Source organism: Cannabis sativa, chromosome 5 (genome assembly GCF_029168945.1).
Source record: "Cannabis sativa cultivar Pink pepper isolate KNU-18-1 chromosome 5, ASM2916894v1, whole genome shotgun sequence".
Classification (NCBI taxonomy): domain Eukaryota; kingdom Viridiplantae; phylum Streptophyta; class Magnoliopsida; order Rosales; family Cannabaceae; genus Cannabis; species Cannabis sativa.
The window spans coordinates 20,373,761-20,391,803 of record NC_083605.1 but is presented as its reverse complement, the minus strand read 5'-3'; the positions used below and the strand labels follow the sequence as shown (position 1 = coordinate 20,391,803).

The window sequence follows — 18,043 nt, the reverse complement described above, 5'->3', positions numbered from 1 at the left end:
CCCCTCGCATGACCAAGATGTTGACTGCCTCACTAAAAGTCTATCATATTCTCAATTTGCTTTCCTTATGGACAAACTCGGTGTGAGAATCTCACCCTTTCGTTTAAGGGGAGATGTTAAGGAATAACATCTTTTGCCAATGTGCTGTATCAACATTATGCCATCACCAAATTGTAGCTACTACTGCTTCACATGATTGCAGCCAATTCTTTTTCTCTTTACTGTTGAATTATCACTTGCGTGTTATTTCTGGATTGCTGAGGTTTCACCTTTTGTTACCTGTCCTTATCATTGCAATCATTAGAAAATCATTTCTGTTAGAATATTTTTCTTGTATTGTTTACAGCTGTAAAGAGACGTTGGTTGTATTTCCTTTGTACTGGTCTTGTACCAAATTTTCTATAAATGAATTTACTCTGGGTCATATTGAAAATGAGCTGAGAATTAATCAAATAGTGAATATCATGTTTTTAACTAAAAACATTCAAGTTATATGTATTACTATGTAAATAAAAATCTAATTAAACTCCTAACTATTCAAAGAGTTTGAAAGAACATATGAATGAAAGATCCCAAAATCACAAATCAAATCAAACCAACTCAAAAATTCCAAACTTTTTCAAGACCTAAATAATCTCATAACTACCAAAATCTCATATCAGTAACAAAATAAACGACCTAATACACTTGTTAGAGGAGAGAATGTATGATCGATACAACTCTGAATTGTGTGAAGAAAAAACCTACCTACTTTCAACTTTCTTCATTTCAAAATTCAAAGTGTGAACCATCTCAATCATCTTCGTTTGTTGGACGGTTGGTAGGGTATGGCTGGCGTCGACGACTGCTTGCAATGGCAGATTTTGAGCTCCAACAATCGTGGTGTACATTGCTCACACGATTGCTTGGGTGTACCTTAAATATGGGATTTGAAAGATCATTTACAGCGGATCTAAGTCATACAAAAATCCAAAAATAACAAAATACAATAAAAAATAGTCAAACTTAAACCTACCATAGTAAAAAACTTTTCAAAATCCACATTCATGTAAATTCCTCTAAATTTAACGAGAGAGTTAACGGGTCACCCTCCTTTACCCCCACGGCCGACTCTCCTCATCAACACACTTTGTCCACATCCCCATATAAATTTAAATTGTGTTCCACAAACCACAATAGCCTTTCTCCCCATGCTTAGCAACTCTACCCGACCCGGCCATTGAAACCTTGGCCTCACTTCTCAGTGAACATTCGTTAAACCTCTCTAAAAACCTCAGTTTCACAACTCTCTGCATTCTGCCCTTAGCCGCACACCACCTGCGATTGCCGAGTGGTCTCTCACTTCCGGAATAGGGCTTTTAAGTTCACCTTGTTTTTGAATAAAACTGTAGAAGCCTCTTTCACCGAAATGTATGTTTAGTAGTTTTTTTTGTTAATGTAAATATCATTGAGATTTTGAGGTTAATTTACATGTGCTTTGATTAGACTTATTAAAATTATGAGTTTGAATTGATATGTAGGTCTAATAATGGTGGTAAAATTCCTGATTCTCCTATCAAAAGTTCCCCCATTGATAAGCAGTTTCTAGCTGCTCCAATTAAATCTGCTGTGGACAAGTTTCAATTACTTCCTGAATTTTTGAAGGTATGCTAACTGGAAGTAATTTTATTTACTTGGAACAACTTTTAAAGTTGTTATTGCCTTTTCATCTTTGCTGTTTAATGGCTTTGCAGATAAGGGGTTTGGTTAAACAACACTTGGATTCCTTTAATTACTTTATCAATACTGAAATAAAAAAGATTGTGCGTGCCAATGATCGTATTGTGTCAAGTGTCGACCCAAGTATTTATCTCAGGTTATGTTTACTGTTACATTCAAGTATTCAATATAATCATATACTCTTTCTGATGTTCGTTAATGCTCATTCAGTTTTGAAACTTTGGTTTATTTGATTGTTCGAATATCACCTCAAGGGTGCTGAAGTTTATAACTTTTTGTCTTTGTTTGGTGTAGGTTTAAAGATATTCGAATTGGCGAGCCATCTGTTACATTGGATGGTGTTAGTGAAAAACTAGAACCCCAAACATGTCGATTATCTGACATGACGTGAGCTATCTTTATCTTTATTATATTTATTTGAATACTCAATTCTGAATTTCACTTTGCTATCAAATGTGTTTTTGTTTGGAAATTGGTTTCTATTTCCCTATTTGACATGGAGTTTTATGCAATTTCTTCTAATTTCTTATTTAAATTATTACTTCACATGGTCACTCCCTATCTGTTTGAGTTGTGGATTTGCTAATGTTCAATTATTATTTTCTTCAGATTTGCATTTTTTTGGGGTATTTTGATTATATATTGAGTTATAAATTTAGGTATGCTGCTCCAATTAAAGTCGATGTTGAATATATTGAAGGAAGTCACCACTTAAAATCTAAAGTAGAAAAGGTAAGCACAAACATTTCATACATGGTAACATGGGGTTGTTTCAGAACACATATCTCTGCATTCTACTATCTTATTTGTTTTGCAGAATGACGTCATTATTGGAAGAATGCCTATCATGTTGCGTAGTTGCTGCTGTGTCTTATATGGAAAAGATGAAGCTGAACTTGCAAAACTTGGTTTGTGTGCTTGATATGAAAAATTCTTATTTGTTGAATTTGAAATACTTCACATTGACGCTTCTTAAATATCTTCTGCATGTGTTTCCTGCTGACTAAAGGGGAATGTCCACTTGATCCTGGAGGATATTTTGTAATCAAAGGAACTGAAAAGGTGAAGTTCTAGCTACAGTAGAATTGCCAATATGTAGGATCATCATAGAATTGAATTTGATTCTCAATCTTTTTCAGAAATGATTTTGTAATTTTCTTTTTGCACAAGCATCTTCTAGTTTGTGTATGAGTGTTGTTTCATATGAAAAAGAAAGTTGCATGTCATTTCTTTTCTCGAAAAATATACTAAACTTGGAGAGTTTTTGTTTTTGTTTTACATGGGGATGCTTGGTTATTGATTTGTTTCTTTGTTGATCATTCTATACTACCATGTTGTGACTAAGCCACTTCTTCCAGGTGCTTCTTATACAAGAGCAACTATCTAAAAATAGGATAATAATTGATACAGACAAGAAGGGGAAGTAAGTATTTGATTTTGATTTTTTATACCTGTTTTTAGTATAGTTTGGTTCCATTTAGTGTTCAGGCTTTTAATGGATTACTAATATAAGTCTATCATCAATTTAATATGGTTTCATTTCTTTTGCTAGTTATTTTTCCATCTCACAACTTATGTCATATATATGATTTAAAATTTTGAATCCATGCATAGTAGGTTCTGTTAAGACCTTTTCATTTTTTTTTTGAAAAGAGCAAGGAACCCCTTGTCTTAGACAGGTCCCTGCCCGTTATACATTGAAAGTCCTCACTTGTGGCAGAGGAGAACCATGGTTACAAGAATTGCAGACCTTTTCATTGTTTAGATAAAAGAAGATTTTAGACTGCTTCCCATAATCAATTACAGAAAGCAATCTGTCTAAATTTCTTTGAAAAAGAAATCCATGATGATGTACAATTATTGATTTGATTTTGCCAGTCAAGTTAGCATTTGAAAGTTATTTTTCTCCCAAACCCGTATACAATTCATCCATTGAAATTTTGTAGCTTATTTCTTCTTATTACTTGTGACTCTCAGTTTTAGTTCCTTTATGCTTTGTCACATTGGCACATGGATCTTTTCTTGTTCAGCGTAAATGCATCTGTTACAAGCAGCTCTGAGGCAGTAAGGAGCAAAACTATTATACAAATGGAAAACGGGAAGTTGTATTTGATGCTCAATCAATTTTCAACAAAAAAGGTTTAATCCTGTAAACATAATAATAATTATTATTTGCACCCCAATCTCATTATGTGACTGAATCAATTTTCTTTATGATAATTTTGTATAGATTCCTATTATGGTGGTCATGAAAGCCATGGGAATGCAGAGTGATCAAGAAGTAGTTCAAATGCTTGGAAGAGATCCTCGATATAGTGGCCTCCTTATGCCATCTATTGAGGTAGCAATCTATTTAAGGATTTGTATTTTCATCAAGCATAAAATTGAAACTTTTTTGGTCAATAGGTACATGGTAAGACCAATATCCAACCAATAATATACTACCTGGATAATTTGGTTTGTAAAAGGATATTAAATATCCCAACCCCATAAATGCATAGAAAGGTGAATGAAATTTCTCTATTTATACAGCAATGAGCTCCTCTTACCTAAAAGAAATGATCCTTTGCTCTAAAAATATATTTATAAACCTCAATTTATGCTTAACAACTAACATTCAAAGCGTCAAACCACCTTACAATAGGTAGCTTATATTTTCTCAACAAGAACCCATGTGGATCAATCTCTTATTATACTGGCATTCTAGGTCGTAAATCATGATCATGCCCTATCTTTTTTTTTTCAATACCTCTTTGTCATATACATTTTGAAATATCTTGGGCTTTTGTTTTCTTTTACATTAAAAAGTTGTAACTAGTTAGAATTTATAAATTTTAATAAGTATACTATTTTGCTTGCGACCAGTTAATAACTACGTTATGTATGACAGATTATGATGAGAGAATTTCTAGACTGTTTCTACTGTTGAGCATTTCTTTGTTTCCCAACTTCTTTGTTATTCTTACCTTTAGGATATTGCTTTGATTTCAGGAATGTGTGAAGGAAGGAATTTATACAAAAGAACAAGCTTTGGAGTACCTTGAGTCAAAGGTAAGGTTTCATTGTAATCTCTAAAGAATATGATGTCTAATGTTAAGTTCTTTCTCTACTTCTGAACTCTATAATCTTAGGGAGGAAAGTACTTAAGAAAATTACTGTCTAGGTCTTGTGAGGAATCATACCCCAAACATAAATATAATAGGGAGGAAAAACTCTATTTTAATATATTAAAACTGAAAGTAAAGCTAGAGTTTAATGGGAAAATCATGTTGTATTAAAACTGAAAGTAAAGTTAGAGTTTGATGGGAAAATCATGGCATCAGTTCTACGATTGGAACTAAACAATCCCTTAGATTAATGGATTAACTCAAAATCCAAACTTGAAGTTAAAAGAGGGATTATTGGAATTTAATGACTTTTTATAGTAAAAGCATCAAGGAAGGGGTTTGGGGAAACTTGGAGGAAATGGATTAGAGGATTTATCTCGTCAACATCATTCTCCTTATTTGTGAATGGAAGAACATGGGGAAAATTCAAAGGATCTCGTGGCCTTAGACAAGGTGACCCACTCTCACCTTTTCTTTTTACGTTAGTGGTAGACGTACTTGGAAGGATGATTGACCAAGCTGTGAATTCAAGCAATGTCTCGGGGTTTTTAGTGGGCAAGGATAAGATTCAAGTCAGTCATCTGCAATTCGTGGATGATACGCTTCTTTTTGCAGATGATGAGGCCTCACTTCATATACTAGTAAGAATTGTAGAGGCATTTTGTGCTATTTCAGGATTAAAAGTAAATATGAGTAAAAGCCAAGTGTTGGGTATCTCTATGCACGAAAGTGTGGTGGCCTTGTGTGCTAATCAGGTTGGATATGAAGTAGGGAATTGGTCTATGTCATATCTTGGAATGCCTTTAGGTGGCTCGCCCAGGAAAAAGTTGTTTTGGGCACCCATTTTGGGAAAATGTGCTAAAAGGCTTGATGGATGGAAATCCTCATTTTTATCCAGGGGTGGTAGACTTACCTTGGTTCAATCAGTTCTTTCATCTATTCCGATTTATTATCTCTCTCTTTAAAGCTCCAAAAGCGGTTTTACTCTCATTAGAAAAAATGATGAGAGATTTTCTTTGGGAAGGAGGAGATTCAATGGGTGGGGATCATTTGGTGGCCTGGGAGGAGGTGTGTAGACCTAAACATGAGGGAGGTCTCGCTATTGGGAGGTTAGACATGAGAAATAAAGGGTTACTTATGAAATGGCTTTGGTGATTCCCATTAGAATCAAACTCACTATGGCATAAAGTGATCAAAAGCCGTTATGGGAGAGCAGAAAATTGTTGGGATACTAAATCATGTCATAGACTATCTCCAAGAGGTCCTTGGAAGGATATTTCAGATCTCTATGGTGAATTTTTGGAGTTGGTAAAATTTAAAGTGGGCAATGGTACAACTATTCGGTTTTGGGAAGATATATGGATTGGAGATACAACATTAAAGAGTCGTTTTCCGGACCTGGCAGTGGTATCAAAGGTGAAAAATTCGAGTATAAAAGATCTTGTTGCCATTGAAGGAGAGGTAGGAAATTGTGTTGCAAGCTGGAATTTTAAGTTTAGAAGGAACTTGATGGAGAGGGAAATGCCTAATCTTATTGTTTTATTGCAACTACTGGAACATATTAGGCTACTCAACATCTCAGAGGATATCAGATTATGGAAACCAGATCCTAGTGGGATTTTCTCTTGTAAGTCAGCATTCAATTGGTTTACTTCAGACCAGAATTTTGGTGATTTGTTTTAAACGAAGACTTAATGGAAAAGCAGGTGTCCTATTAAAGTTAAAGTCTTTGGATGGTTGGTGGCATTAGGAAAAATTAATGTGCATCCTATGATGCAAAAAAGGCGACCGTTTATTTGCTTGTCCCCAGGGTGGTGTGTTTGTTGTAAGAAAAGTAGTGAAGAAGTGGCACATTTGTTCTTGGGGTGTTGTCTTGCTCAAAGACTTTGGATAAAGCTGCTGAACGCCTTTGAGATCCAATGGGTACTTCCCGGATCAGTCCCATTAATGATGGTGAGCAAGGTGGGGGGTAGTAAGGGTAGATTATACCTATGGAGGACAGCTGTTCTAGCAATCATTTAGGTTATTTGGCTCGAAAGAAATAACAGAATTTTTGAAGGGATTGAAGCCTCAGTTGAAGATTTATGGGAAAAAGTCAGATTTTGGGCAGCTGTTTGGATTTATAAAACTAAAAGTTACGAGCAGTTTTCGTTCTTAGATTTGAATAGAGATTGGAGATTGTTGTGTAATGTGGCTTAATAGTACCTGAATTGTTTATGTCTCGTTGGATTGGTTTTGTTTCAAATGTTTTATATGTTTTTGATATAGCACTTGTAATCATGGTATTCCTCCGCCACAAGTGAGGCTATCTATATATAACGGGGGAGGAGTCAGTCTTAGACAAAGGCCTCTTTCTCTTTTTCAAAAAAAAAATAGTAAAAGCATTTAACTCGGGAAGAAAAAGAAATAATGAAATAGTATGGTATTTTTTTTAGCAATGTTTAAAAAGGCATTTTTGAGGCGCGCCTCAACTTGAGGCGTGTGAAAAAAGCCTCAGTGCGTACACCTCAACCATTGAGGCGGTCTTGTTTGCTCTGAGGCGTTTAGGGAGAAGAGGCGTACAAACCACTGATTTAAACTTGGGTCTATTTGAGCCCTAAAAACAGGCCCAACTCATTTCATTGTTTATTTCTGCTGCTACAACTTAAAACACTTAAAAGCCCAATAAAACTTCTAAAAATAATTGAATAAAGCCCAAATAAAATTTAAAAAACATAATTCTCTCTTCTTAAACACATCTCCTTATCAGTAGCATGGCTGCTCTTCTTCTCTCTTCCACGGAGCAATGAAAAAGAAAATAGAGAAAAAAAAAACTTTCTTTGCTGCTGCCTTGTGACATTTCATTCATCTTTAGGTCTTCTAAAAGTATTCTTTCAATTTAATTTTTGAGGCTTACTGTTAGGACTAAGGTACGTTTTACCTATGTTAGGAGAGGTAAGAATGCTATTGCTCAAGGGTAATGTGGTCTTTTACTTTATGAGGGTATTATTGTAATTGTTGAGTGAGTTGTAATTGGTTATATGCTGGTTTGGGAGGTTTAAGGGGTTTATGCATGTATTGAGACTTTCTCTTTACAGCAGGGGTCCTATAGGGCTCTAAATTGTAATCCTCTGTTTTCTGAGATTAAATAACACTCACTGAAGTAATTTTCTCTCTTCATCTTCCATTGTTACTGCATTTTATTATTAATTCATAGCAGCAGGGTACATCAACTGGTATCAGAGCGGGTAATCTTGGTGAATGACGAACACGCGAAGCTCAAAGAAAGTGATGGAGCAGGTTCAATCGGTAGCAGGGGATGAGGAATCGCAAGCTTCAGAGGAATGGAATTCAATGAAGGAGAAGATCACTGCCCATGACCAAGGAATCGCGTTGATTAGGGAGAAGCTCGATTTGATGTGGCCAAGCTCGATTGCAACCGAGCTAACCGATGGTCCGCGAAGCCCGCAGGGGGAAGAATTCTCCATCTCCGATTGGGTCGAGCGGGTCGGGAAATCAAAACAGAGAGGAGGTTGGGATGCGACGGGCTGAGTTCCATCCGAGGAAGATTGAATTGCCGGTGTTCACGGGATCTGACCCCGATGACTGGACCTATCGGGCAGAGAGGTATTTTGGCTTGCAACGATTTACAATCGAGGAACAATTGGAGGCGGCGGTTCTTTGCTTGGAAGGACCGGCACTTCGTTGGTTCCGATGGGAGAACGGTCGCCGGGAAATCAGAAGCTGGGGGGAATTGAAGAATCTCCTTCTCCGACGATTCATGCCAGCGCACGAGGGAAGCACGTATGACCGGTTTCTGGCCTTGCATCAAACAACCACGGTACAAGAGTACCGCCAGCAGTTCGAAGCCTTGACGGCGACGATCGGGACAGTCGCAGAGCCATTGTTGGAGTCGGCCTTCATGAAAGGACTGAACGAGGAAATACAGGGGACTCTGCGTTTGCTGGAACCCATTGGCTTGGAGAAGACGATGGAGTTGGCGGAGGTTGTTGAAGCCAACCCAAAGGTGGTACTGCCAGGTGGGCCGACAGTGAGTGGGGGCCCAAACAAGGTAACTAATGTTAATTCAAGTGGGCCCAGTAACATTAATTCCAGTGGGCCACGAAATTGGTCTTCTTCTAAAGGACCAAATCAAAACTGGCAAGGGAATTACAGCCCAGGAAATTACAGCCGATTCCCTGCGACTACAGTGGCCAGAGACGCACCAGCAAAGGGGTATCGCCGTTTGACGGAGTCGGAGGTTCAGGAAAAGAAAGCCAGGGGGGTATGCTACAAGTGTGATGGTCCTTGGGCTCGTGGTCACCAGTGTAAGGCTCCGGAACTACAAATCATCTTGGTCCAAGATGGTTTTGAAGAATTGGAAGACATGGCAGCCATGGATGAAGCTAAGGGGGCTGAGACAGAAGCGCAGGTGGTGGAGGTCTCTTTGAACTCAGTGGTAGGTTTAACTTCCCCTAAAACTATGAAATTAATGGGGAGTGTTTATGGTCAAGAGGTGGTTGTTCTAATTGATAGTGGGGCTACTCATAACTTCATAGCTTCTTCATTGGTGGCCAAACATAACATCTCTATTTCACCTACTGACTCGTATGGAGTACAAATGGGAACTGGACAGGCAGTAAAGGGGACAGGAATTTGTGTTGGGGTACCCATTACTCTTCAATCTATCGATATTGTGGAAGATTTCCTTCCTCTGTCTTTGGGAAGTACAGATGTGATTCTGTGGGTTCAAAGGGTCGGAGACATTGGGGGAAACATATCACCATTGGAAGGAAGGGGTGATGCGATTCAAAGTGGGGGGAAGATCAGTGGAGTTGCGAGGAGACCCAACCCTCCATAAGACTCGGGTCTCTCTCAAAACCATGGTGAAAACGATACAAGTGGTGCAGGAAGGCTTGTGGGTAGAGTTGAGTCATACAAGTGCCACAGAAGGTGACGATTTAATGCCAGAACAGGTGGCTGAACTGCTTCAGCAATATTCTGGGGTTTTTGACATGCCAAACACACTGCCGCCGCCACGACCTCGTGATCATGCTATTTGCCTTCGCCCTGGAACAACCCCAATTAGTATTCGGCCATACCGGTATCCCCATATTCAAAAAGACGAGATTGAAAGATTGGTGAGTGAGATGTTGAAGGTGGGAATTTGCCAACCAAGTGTGAGTCCTTTCTCAAGTCCGGTGCTATTGGTAAAGAAGAAAGACGGAAGTTGGCGTATTTGTGTGGATTATCGGGCTCTCAATAAGGAAACCATCGCTGATAAGTTTCCTATTCCAGTGATTGATGAACTCCTTGATGAGTTGTTTGGGGCCAAGGTGTTTACGAAGCTTGACTTGAAGTCGGGATACCACCAAATTCGGGTGCGGCCCGAGGATGTTCCAAAGACAGCCTTCCTTCATGAAGAAGATTATGCGAGTTCCGTGGTTATGCCATTCGGACTCACCAATGCACCAGCAACCTTCCAAGCTAACATGAATGAGATCTTTAAGCCTTATCTCCGCCGTTTCGTGCTGGTTTTCTTCGATGACATACTGGTTTACAGCCCGACTATGGAAGCCCATATCTCTCATTTGCACGAGGTATTGGCAACCTTGGAAAAACACCAGTTCTATGCCAACCGGAAGAAGTGTTGCTTTGCTCAACGGCGCTTGGAGTACTTGGGTCACATTATTTCAGGCGAAGGAGTGAGTGTTGACTCTAGCAAGGTTCAAGCAATGCAAGATTGGCCTTTACCGACGACCTTGAAGGAGCTTCGGGGTTTTTTGGGTCTCACAGGGTATTACAGGAAGTTTGTGCAAGGGTACGGGTCCATTGCTCGTCCCCTCACCGAGCAACTTAAGAAAGACAAGTTTTGTTGGAATGCTGAAGCTACCACCGCTTTTGAAGCTCTTAAACAAGCCTTGGTGGCTGTCCCGATATTGGCTCTTCCGGATTTTTCTAAGCCTTTCGTGATTGAAGCCGATGCTTCTGGCTATGGTCTTGGGGCTGTTCTAATGCAAGAGGGCAGGCCACTCGCTTACTTCAGCCAGGTGCTGAAACCCCGCGCTCAATTGAAGTCTATTTATGAGAAGGAGCTCATGGCTATAGTGCTCGCTATTCTTAAATGGCGGCCATACTTGTTGGGTCGGAAGTTTTTGGTGCGAACTGATCAACAAAGCTTGAAATTTCTTTTGGAACAACACTTGGTGTCGCGGAACACCAAAAGTGGTTAGTCAAGTTATTGGGCTTTGATTTTGAGATCCAATACCGTCCAGGCATTGCCAACAAAGCTGCTGACGCCCTGTCCAGGGTTCTTCCAGCAACCTGTGCAGTTCTTTCCACAACTTCGTGGTTGGATTGGGATGTGGTCCACCAAGAGGTTCTGGCCGACCCCTTGTTGGCCAAGGTCCGTGCGGATTTGGAGCAAGACAAGGAAGTTCCCGGGTTTTCCCTTGACCATGGACAACTTCGGTACAAGGGAAGAGTGGTGCTCGCTGCCAATTCCACTCTCTTACCCCAGTTTTTGAAGGAGTATCATGAGACACCCATTGGTGGGCATTCCCGAGAATCACGCACCCACCAACGACTACGGGCTGATGTGTTTTGGACTGGTATGAAGCAGCAAGTTGTCAATTTTGTTCGTCATTGTGAGGTGTGTCAAAGAAACAAGACTATGGCGATGTCTCTGGCAGGCTTGCTCAGACCATTACCCTTGCCCGCCCAAGTGTGGGATGACATTACTATGGATTTCATCGAAGGGTTTCCTCGTTCTGAAGGGGTGGACACAATACTTGTGGTGGTTGATCGTTTGAGCAAGTATGGCCATTTCATTCCACTTCGCCACCCATTTACCGCCAAAACTGTGGCTGAGGCCTTCCTTGCCAATGTTGTCAAGCTCCATGGTATTCCATGTTCTATTGTGTCCGACCGAGATCGTGTTTTCCTTAGTCACTTTTGGGCAGAATTGTTCAAGCAGCAGGGCACACTTTTGAAGCATAGTACGGCATATCATCCACAAACCGATGGCCAAACAGAGGTCGTTAACCGCTGCCTTGAGACTTACTTGCGGTGTTTTGCTTCTGAGAAGCCTCGTGTTTGGGCCAAGTGGTTGTCTTGGGCGGAATACTAGTACAATACTAGCTTTCACTCCTCTTTGGGATGTACACCTTTCAAGGTGTTGTATGGCCGCGATCCTCCTTCCTTAGTGCGTTATCATTCGGGGGGCTCGGCCGTCTTAGCCGTGGACCAGTTGTTGGAGGATAGGGATTCTTTCCTTGATGACCTTAAGATGCACCTTCTCCGTGCTCAACACCGCATGAAGACCACCGCGGATCAGCACCGCCGGGAGGTCCGCTTTGAGGTTGGTGACTTGGTGTTTGTCAAGCTCCGGCCATACCGGCAGAAAACTTTGGCTGTTCGTCGTAATGAGAAGCTTGCTGCCCGCTTCTATGGGCCATTTCGAGTTTTGAGCCGTGTTGGCGAGGTGGCCTATAAGCTTGACCTTCCTCCTAGTGCTGCGGTACACCCCGTCTTTCATGTTTCCCAACTCCGAGCTGTCATTGGGGCGGCTTCCTCATCTTCCACCTTTCCTTCCCAACTCACTCCGGAGTTGGAGTTGCAAGTGGAACCCGAGGAAGTGCTGAATGTGCGCCATGGACCAAACGGACCTAGTGATGAAGTTGAAGTTTTGATTCGCTGGAAGAATCTGCCCTTGTTTGAAGCATCATGGGAGAAGTTCGAGACCATCCGACAACAGTTTCCTACTTTTAACCTTGAGGACAAGGTTCATGACATCGGGGGGGGTAATGTTAGGACTAAGGTACGTTTTACCTATGTTAGGAGAGGTAAGAATGCTATTGCTCAAGGGTAATGTGGTCTTTTACTTTATGAGGGTATTATTGTAATTGTTGAGTGAGTTGTAATTGGTTATATGCTGGTTTGGGAGGTTTAAGGGGTTTATGCATGTATTGAGACTTTCTCTTTACAGCAGGGGTCCTATAGGGCTCTAAATTGTAATCCTCTGTTTTCTGAGATTAAATAACACTCACTGAAGTAATTTTCTCTCTTCATCTTCCATTGTTACTGCATTTTATTATTAATTCATAGCAGCAGGGTACATCACTTACGCCTCGCCTCACAAAACAAAAACGCCTCAAGGCTTATTTGCGTAATTTTAAACATTGTTATTAAGTATACATTGCACATGTAATCTTGGTTTTCCTCTGCCTTACTAAGGTTTTAATAAAGTTATGGATAATGGTTTGTCTATGACATTTGACCTTGTCCTTTTTAAAAAATCTTAATAAAAATTGATCAAGGGTTGTTTGTATCTCACTTTGTTTTTATAAATGGGAGACGTTTAGTTAAGTTCCTTGGGTGCAGGGGTCTTAGACATGGAGACTCTTTATATCCTTTGTGGTGGATGTGCTAGGGAGGGTAGTAGACACGTCTTAGTGAAACAAATTCCTTTGAAGGACTCCATGTTGAAAAGGAAAAAGTTGAAGTGAGCTATCTCTAGTTCGCAGATGACATGGTCTTCTTCGTGAAAAGCTCAGTCTAAGTGTTATTGAATATTGTACAAGTCTTCAGTGCTCGTTGGAGGATGAAAGTGAAGACGAACAAAAGCCAGCTACTTGGGTTGAATATGACAGGGGAATAAGTAGAATCTTTGGCTCTCAACTTAGGTTGTGGAGTGGGCCAATGCCCCCTGAAGTATCTTGGCCTCCTGTCGGGTGGAAATCCTATGAAACAAGGGTTTCGGGAGCCATTAGTGGCCAAATTTGTTTCTCGACTTGATGGATGGAAGAGCACTTACTTGTCTCGAGGAGGATGATTGATATTAATACAATCAGTCCTCTTTCATTGCCTACTGACTGTCTATCACTTTTTAAAGCACCCAAATTGGTTGTAAACACCCTTGAGAAGTTGATGTGAGACTTCTTCTGGGAGGGAGGCGACATGGTGGGGTTAGATCACCTGGTGGCTTGGGATACCGTATGTAAGCCAAGGCTTCAAGGGGACCTTGGAATAGGTAACTTGGAGCTGAGAAACATAACATTCCTTATGAAATGGTTATCAAGGTTTTCAATGAAACATAAGTTTTTGTGGCATAAAGTTATCAAAATCAAATATGGGGTGCTCGAGAATCTTTGGGACACTAAGGAAGGTGAAAGATTGTCATCTATAGGCCCATGGTAAAGTATTGTTGCTTTATATGATGACTTCCTAAAAATGGTTCTCGTAAAAATTGGTAATAGTGAGAGGATCAGATTTGGGAGGACATATGGTAGGAATGAAAGCTCTTATGAACTTGTTTCTAAATTTGGCAATAGTGTCTACTACAAGTACTACAAGTGTCAAGGAAATGGTGGCCGAGGCTACATGAGTGTCAGCTTCCAACTTTGGATAGAATCTACTGAAGAAACCTGCAAGACACAAAGGTTAAGCCTATTCGTTCTTCTTCCGGTACTTGAGCAAAAGCCAATGTTTGGATTGCTTGAAGATTCTCGAGTTTGGATCTCATAACTTAGTGGGACATTTTCTTGCAAATCAACTTTCCAAGAATTTGTTTTTGCTTCAAAAAGTCTTTGGCTGGCTCCTTGCTCTAGGTAAGCTAAACGTCCCCGGCTCGTTGTAAAGAAGCAGGCCTTACCAATCACTATCACCGGGCTGGTGCATCTGTTGCAAGAACAGCGGGGAAACCATCTCCCATAAATTCTTAGAGTGTGTGTTTAGCCAATCACTATGGGGTAGACTGATTAGAGAATTTGGCATCCAGTGGTGCATGCCCCAGACCTGCCAACAAGTGATGCAATGCAAGTTAAAAGGAGGCACAAGGACTTTTAGGTTGTGGACGACGACAATCTTAGCTATCTTCTAGGCCTTATTGCTAGAAAGGAATGGGAGAAATTTTGAAAATTCAGCAAATAACACACATGAGGTGTGGAAAAAAGTCAAATTCTGGGTTGCTACTTGGGCCTATAAGACCAAAGGTTTTGAAGGCCTTTCCTTCCAAGACCTCATTAGAGAGTGGGGATGCATACTGCGACAAGATAATTCAGATTTGGCCTAAATTTATGTTTTTAAGCTGTTTTATTTGAGAAATACTAGGTCTTATTTATTTAATGTTATTGTGTTTCTACAGTAACAATATGTTACTACGATTTTCCTCCGCTATAAGTGAGGCTCCCTAATATATGTGGGAGGAGGTTTATTTTGACCTCTGTCTCTTTTCCAAAAAAAATTACTTGTATATATAGATATTTAAATTACATAAACAAAATAAATAACTATTGCCTATATTCTAAAAACCAAATGCTCTATGAAAGCCGACTCTTCAATTCATTTGGATAATTCAACATATTGAATTATGTTGATGGGGTAATTAGCAGCTAGAACTACTTGTTCCCACTCGTAACTAATTAGAAATGTTCTCATTGAACATGATAGATTGGCAATCTCCAGAAGATTTTTCTTTTGTTTTCTAATGTCCATAATCTTACAATTTCAACAATAATTTTTGTTAGTTAATACGTGTACTGATATTCAGATTTCTTATTTCTCTAAACTCCTGGAAAATGTATAAACGTCTATATGATTTCTTCTTTGCAGCATTTATATATTTTTATTCAACCTTTTTGAAGTTTATCTGCATCAACACTATATACATATTTATATATATTTGTTTTGCTCAAACTGCAGTTCCTTGATTCTTGTAGGTGAAAAAGTTCATGTTCTCTAATGCTTCATCTGAAAAGGTAAGTTCTTTTAATTGTGCCTGCAAATGCATGTATGTACTTTTTTGTTTTATGGATCTGCATGTACATGTTGAACTTATAATGAAGTCAGCTTTTTCCACTTTTGTTTAGGATGGTAGAGTAACACCAATCCTTCGAGATGTATTTCTTGCTAATGTTCGGGTACTTTTCTGGTTTTCTGCTCCTTCAAAGTATTTTCAACTGGATTGATATTTGACACTTGCTGTTTTCCATTAGGTGCATGATAATAACTTTCGCCCAAAATGCATATATGTTGCTGTAATGTTGAGGCGGATAATGGATGCAATTTTAAACAAGGATGCAATGGATGACAAGGTAGATCTTTTATAAAATACTGAGGTCGTTTTCCGTGTATGTTGATATGTCTTTTATCTTCGCGGAACAACCTCCTGTTGGTGAGCTGTACACTCATCTATGCATTTAAGATTTAGCTCTGATTTCTTAGGTATTACGAGGCTCCTTTTGAGGTATGATTTATATGTAAAAAGTGTTTTCTTAATATTTCTAAATCAATTATTAAATAAAAAAAATTCTAAATCAATAGTCAAATGGTGTTTATGAGCTTCACCATTAGGACTATATATTAAAATGTAATAAGAAACAATACTTAGACAAACTTTCTTGGGAATGAACAAAATATGTCGTTGATGAGAGATTGAAAAGTAGATGGAGGGATTTTTGAGGACTTCTCGTTTCTGGACTTAAGCAGAGAGTGGAAATCTCTTGAGTAAAAAACTATTCACTGATGGTGTAATTTTCTTTTTCTTAAGTCTTATCTTGTAAAAGGGTAGACAGTTTGTGTTGTTTTATCTTGTTTACCACGGTTTTCCTCCGCCATAAGTGAGGGCAATTACACTATATCAGGGGGAGGTCGGTCTAAGACTAGCGACCTCTTTCTCTTTTCAAAAAAAAAAAAGTAGATGGAGGGATCGTGAGGACGAATGGCATCACTAGAAAGTTGTACTGCCCATCATGTGTTCGAAATATATTTTTGTGAACGTCTTCAGGTTTCTTTCAAATCTGGTGATATCCTGCCTAGAGGTACAACTTTGTAAAGATGGAAACGCCATGTGGCTCGTCAAGTAGTTCGTTTATTACTATAATGGGATAGTTGTTTTAAATAGTGGCTCCATATAGAGCATGGAATTCCGCCATTGGTGGCATTCCAGTGATCACCTGGTGTGGTTCTGAGAGATTGGTGCTAGTTTGTTGCTCTGAGGTTGTCGCTCGCCCTTGGATTTCGTCCCTTTCCCTTGCTTTCTTGGATCGTTCTTGATTTTTCTTGAATTTCCAAGAGATTCTTGAATTTCCAAGAGATTCTTGAATTTCCAAGAGATTCTTGAATTTCTAAGAGATTCTTGAATTGTTGTTGCAAAGTTTCTTGTTGTGATTTTTGCAACTGTACTTGAAGCTGCCGAGCCATCTGCATTGAATCCTGAAGGGCATCCTTGATGCTCGAAACTAAGAAACCATAGAGGAATCACCTTTCTTTGGCTATTTCCAAGGTTCCATTTCCGCAGCTCACCGTACCAAATTGTTAGAAATTCCTTAGATTAGAAACTTTCTATCTTCAAATTAGACACCAGATCAAATCCTTCAAAGAATTCCTTTATTGATAATTGTGGTAAAAGTTACAGCTAGCTTTCGAGAGGCTAGTCTCTCCAATTACAACCTTTTGAGAGTGTTGTACTCTCCGCTAAGATTCAAACTCTTCTATTCCCAAGCTAACCCTAAATGAAATCCTCACCCCAAATATTTATAGGCTTTGGATACAATGTGAAAAGCCAACCCGCCCCCTCTAATTAAAACAGCCACTAAAATATAACAGAAGCAAACAGCATTAATAGGCCCTAAAAACAATTAGTCTCTATCCCAGGTTACTTTCGTGGTTTCCTACTGTAAACAAAATGCTGGGAAGCTTGTAACAAGACACCTCATAGCCTCCTGAGCCTTCCTTAGAAGGAGCTGCTATAGATCCATCCCATTTTTGCTAGGTGTAGGAAAATTTGTGTTTTCCTAATGTTAAAATAGTTCCTTGCAAGCTTTGTTGTTTCTCATAATATTAATGAATATTATCCTTTTTCTCAAAAGATTAATTAGCTGTGTGATTTTTGTTGTTTCTTAGTTCCAACGGCTCTATGAAAAGTGTCTTTTTAATGTATTAATACCAGTAAAATGAGTTGAATCATTTATGTCTTCGGACAACTATAAGACCAAAGGCTTGATGAACTTTTTAAAATTTTTGTTTTGCTCATATCAGGCTGCCAGTAATCTGTATTGCATTAATTTTTAGCTGTTGATTGAAACCTTTGATTTGAGAAATTATTACTATTGGACCTACTCTTGTTGCGTGTATAGAAGCAAACAAATTATACTGTGATGATTTCAGGATTATGTTGGGAACAAGCGACTGGAGTTATCTGGTCAACTTATTTCCCTACTTTTTGAGGTACACATATT

At 39.2% G+C, this 18,043-nt stretch overlaps 1 protein-coding gene across 3 annotated transcripts in view; it reads left to right on the top strand.

Moving 5' to 3' along the window:
- Window positions 1–1,075: 1,075 nt before the first annotated feature.
- LOC115716062 (DNA-directed RNA polymerase III subunit 2) overlaps window positions 1,076–18,043 on the top strand; it is a 62,861-nt gene continuing 45,893 nt past the window's right edge. The window contains exons 1-15 of one of the 3 annotated variants that reach the window (XM_030644765.2): window positions 1,076–1,410; window positions 1,521–1,644; window positions 1,734–1,855; window positions 2,014–2,106; window positions 2,379–2,451; window positions 2,537–2,627; window positions 2,729–2,781; window positions 3,078–3,142; window positions 3,750–3,858; window positions 3,950–4,060; window positions 4,711–4,770; window positions 15,524–15,562; window positions 15,674–15,724; window positions 15,800–15,898; window positions 17,973–18,032. In XM_030644765.2, coding sequence (XP_030500625.2) covers window positions 1,409–1,410; window positions 1,521–1,644; window positions 1,734–1,855; window positions 2,014–2,106; window positions 2,379–2,451; window positions 2,537–2,627; window positions 2,729–2,781; window positions 3,078–3,142; window positions 3,750–3,858; window positions 3,950–4,060; window positions 4,711–4,770; window positions 15,524–15,562; window positions 15,674–15,724; window positions 15,800–15,898; window positions 17,973–18,032 — 1,152 coding nt within the window. In that variant the 5' untranslated portion in view covers window positions 1,076–1,408. The remainder of the gene's footprint in view (window positions 1,411–1,520; window positions 1,645–1,733; window positions 1,856–2,013; window positions 2,107–2,378; window positions 2,452–2,536; window positions 2,628–2,728; window positions 2,782–3,077; window positions 3,143–3,749; window positions 3,859–3,949; window positions 4,061–4,710; window positions 4,771–15,523; window positions 15,563–15,673; window positions 15,725–15,799; window positions 15,899–17,972; window positions 18,033–18,043) is intronic. The other 2 variants (XM_061115496.1, XM_061115495.1) reach the window with 2 other exon arrangements.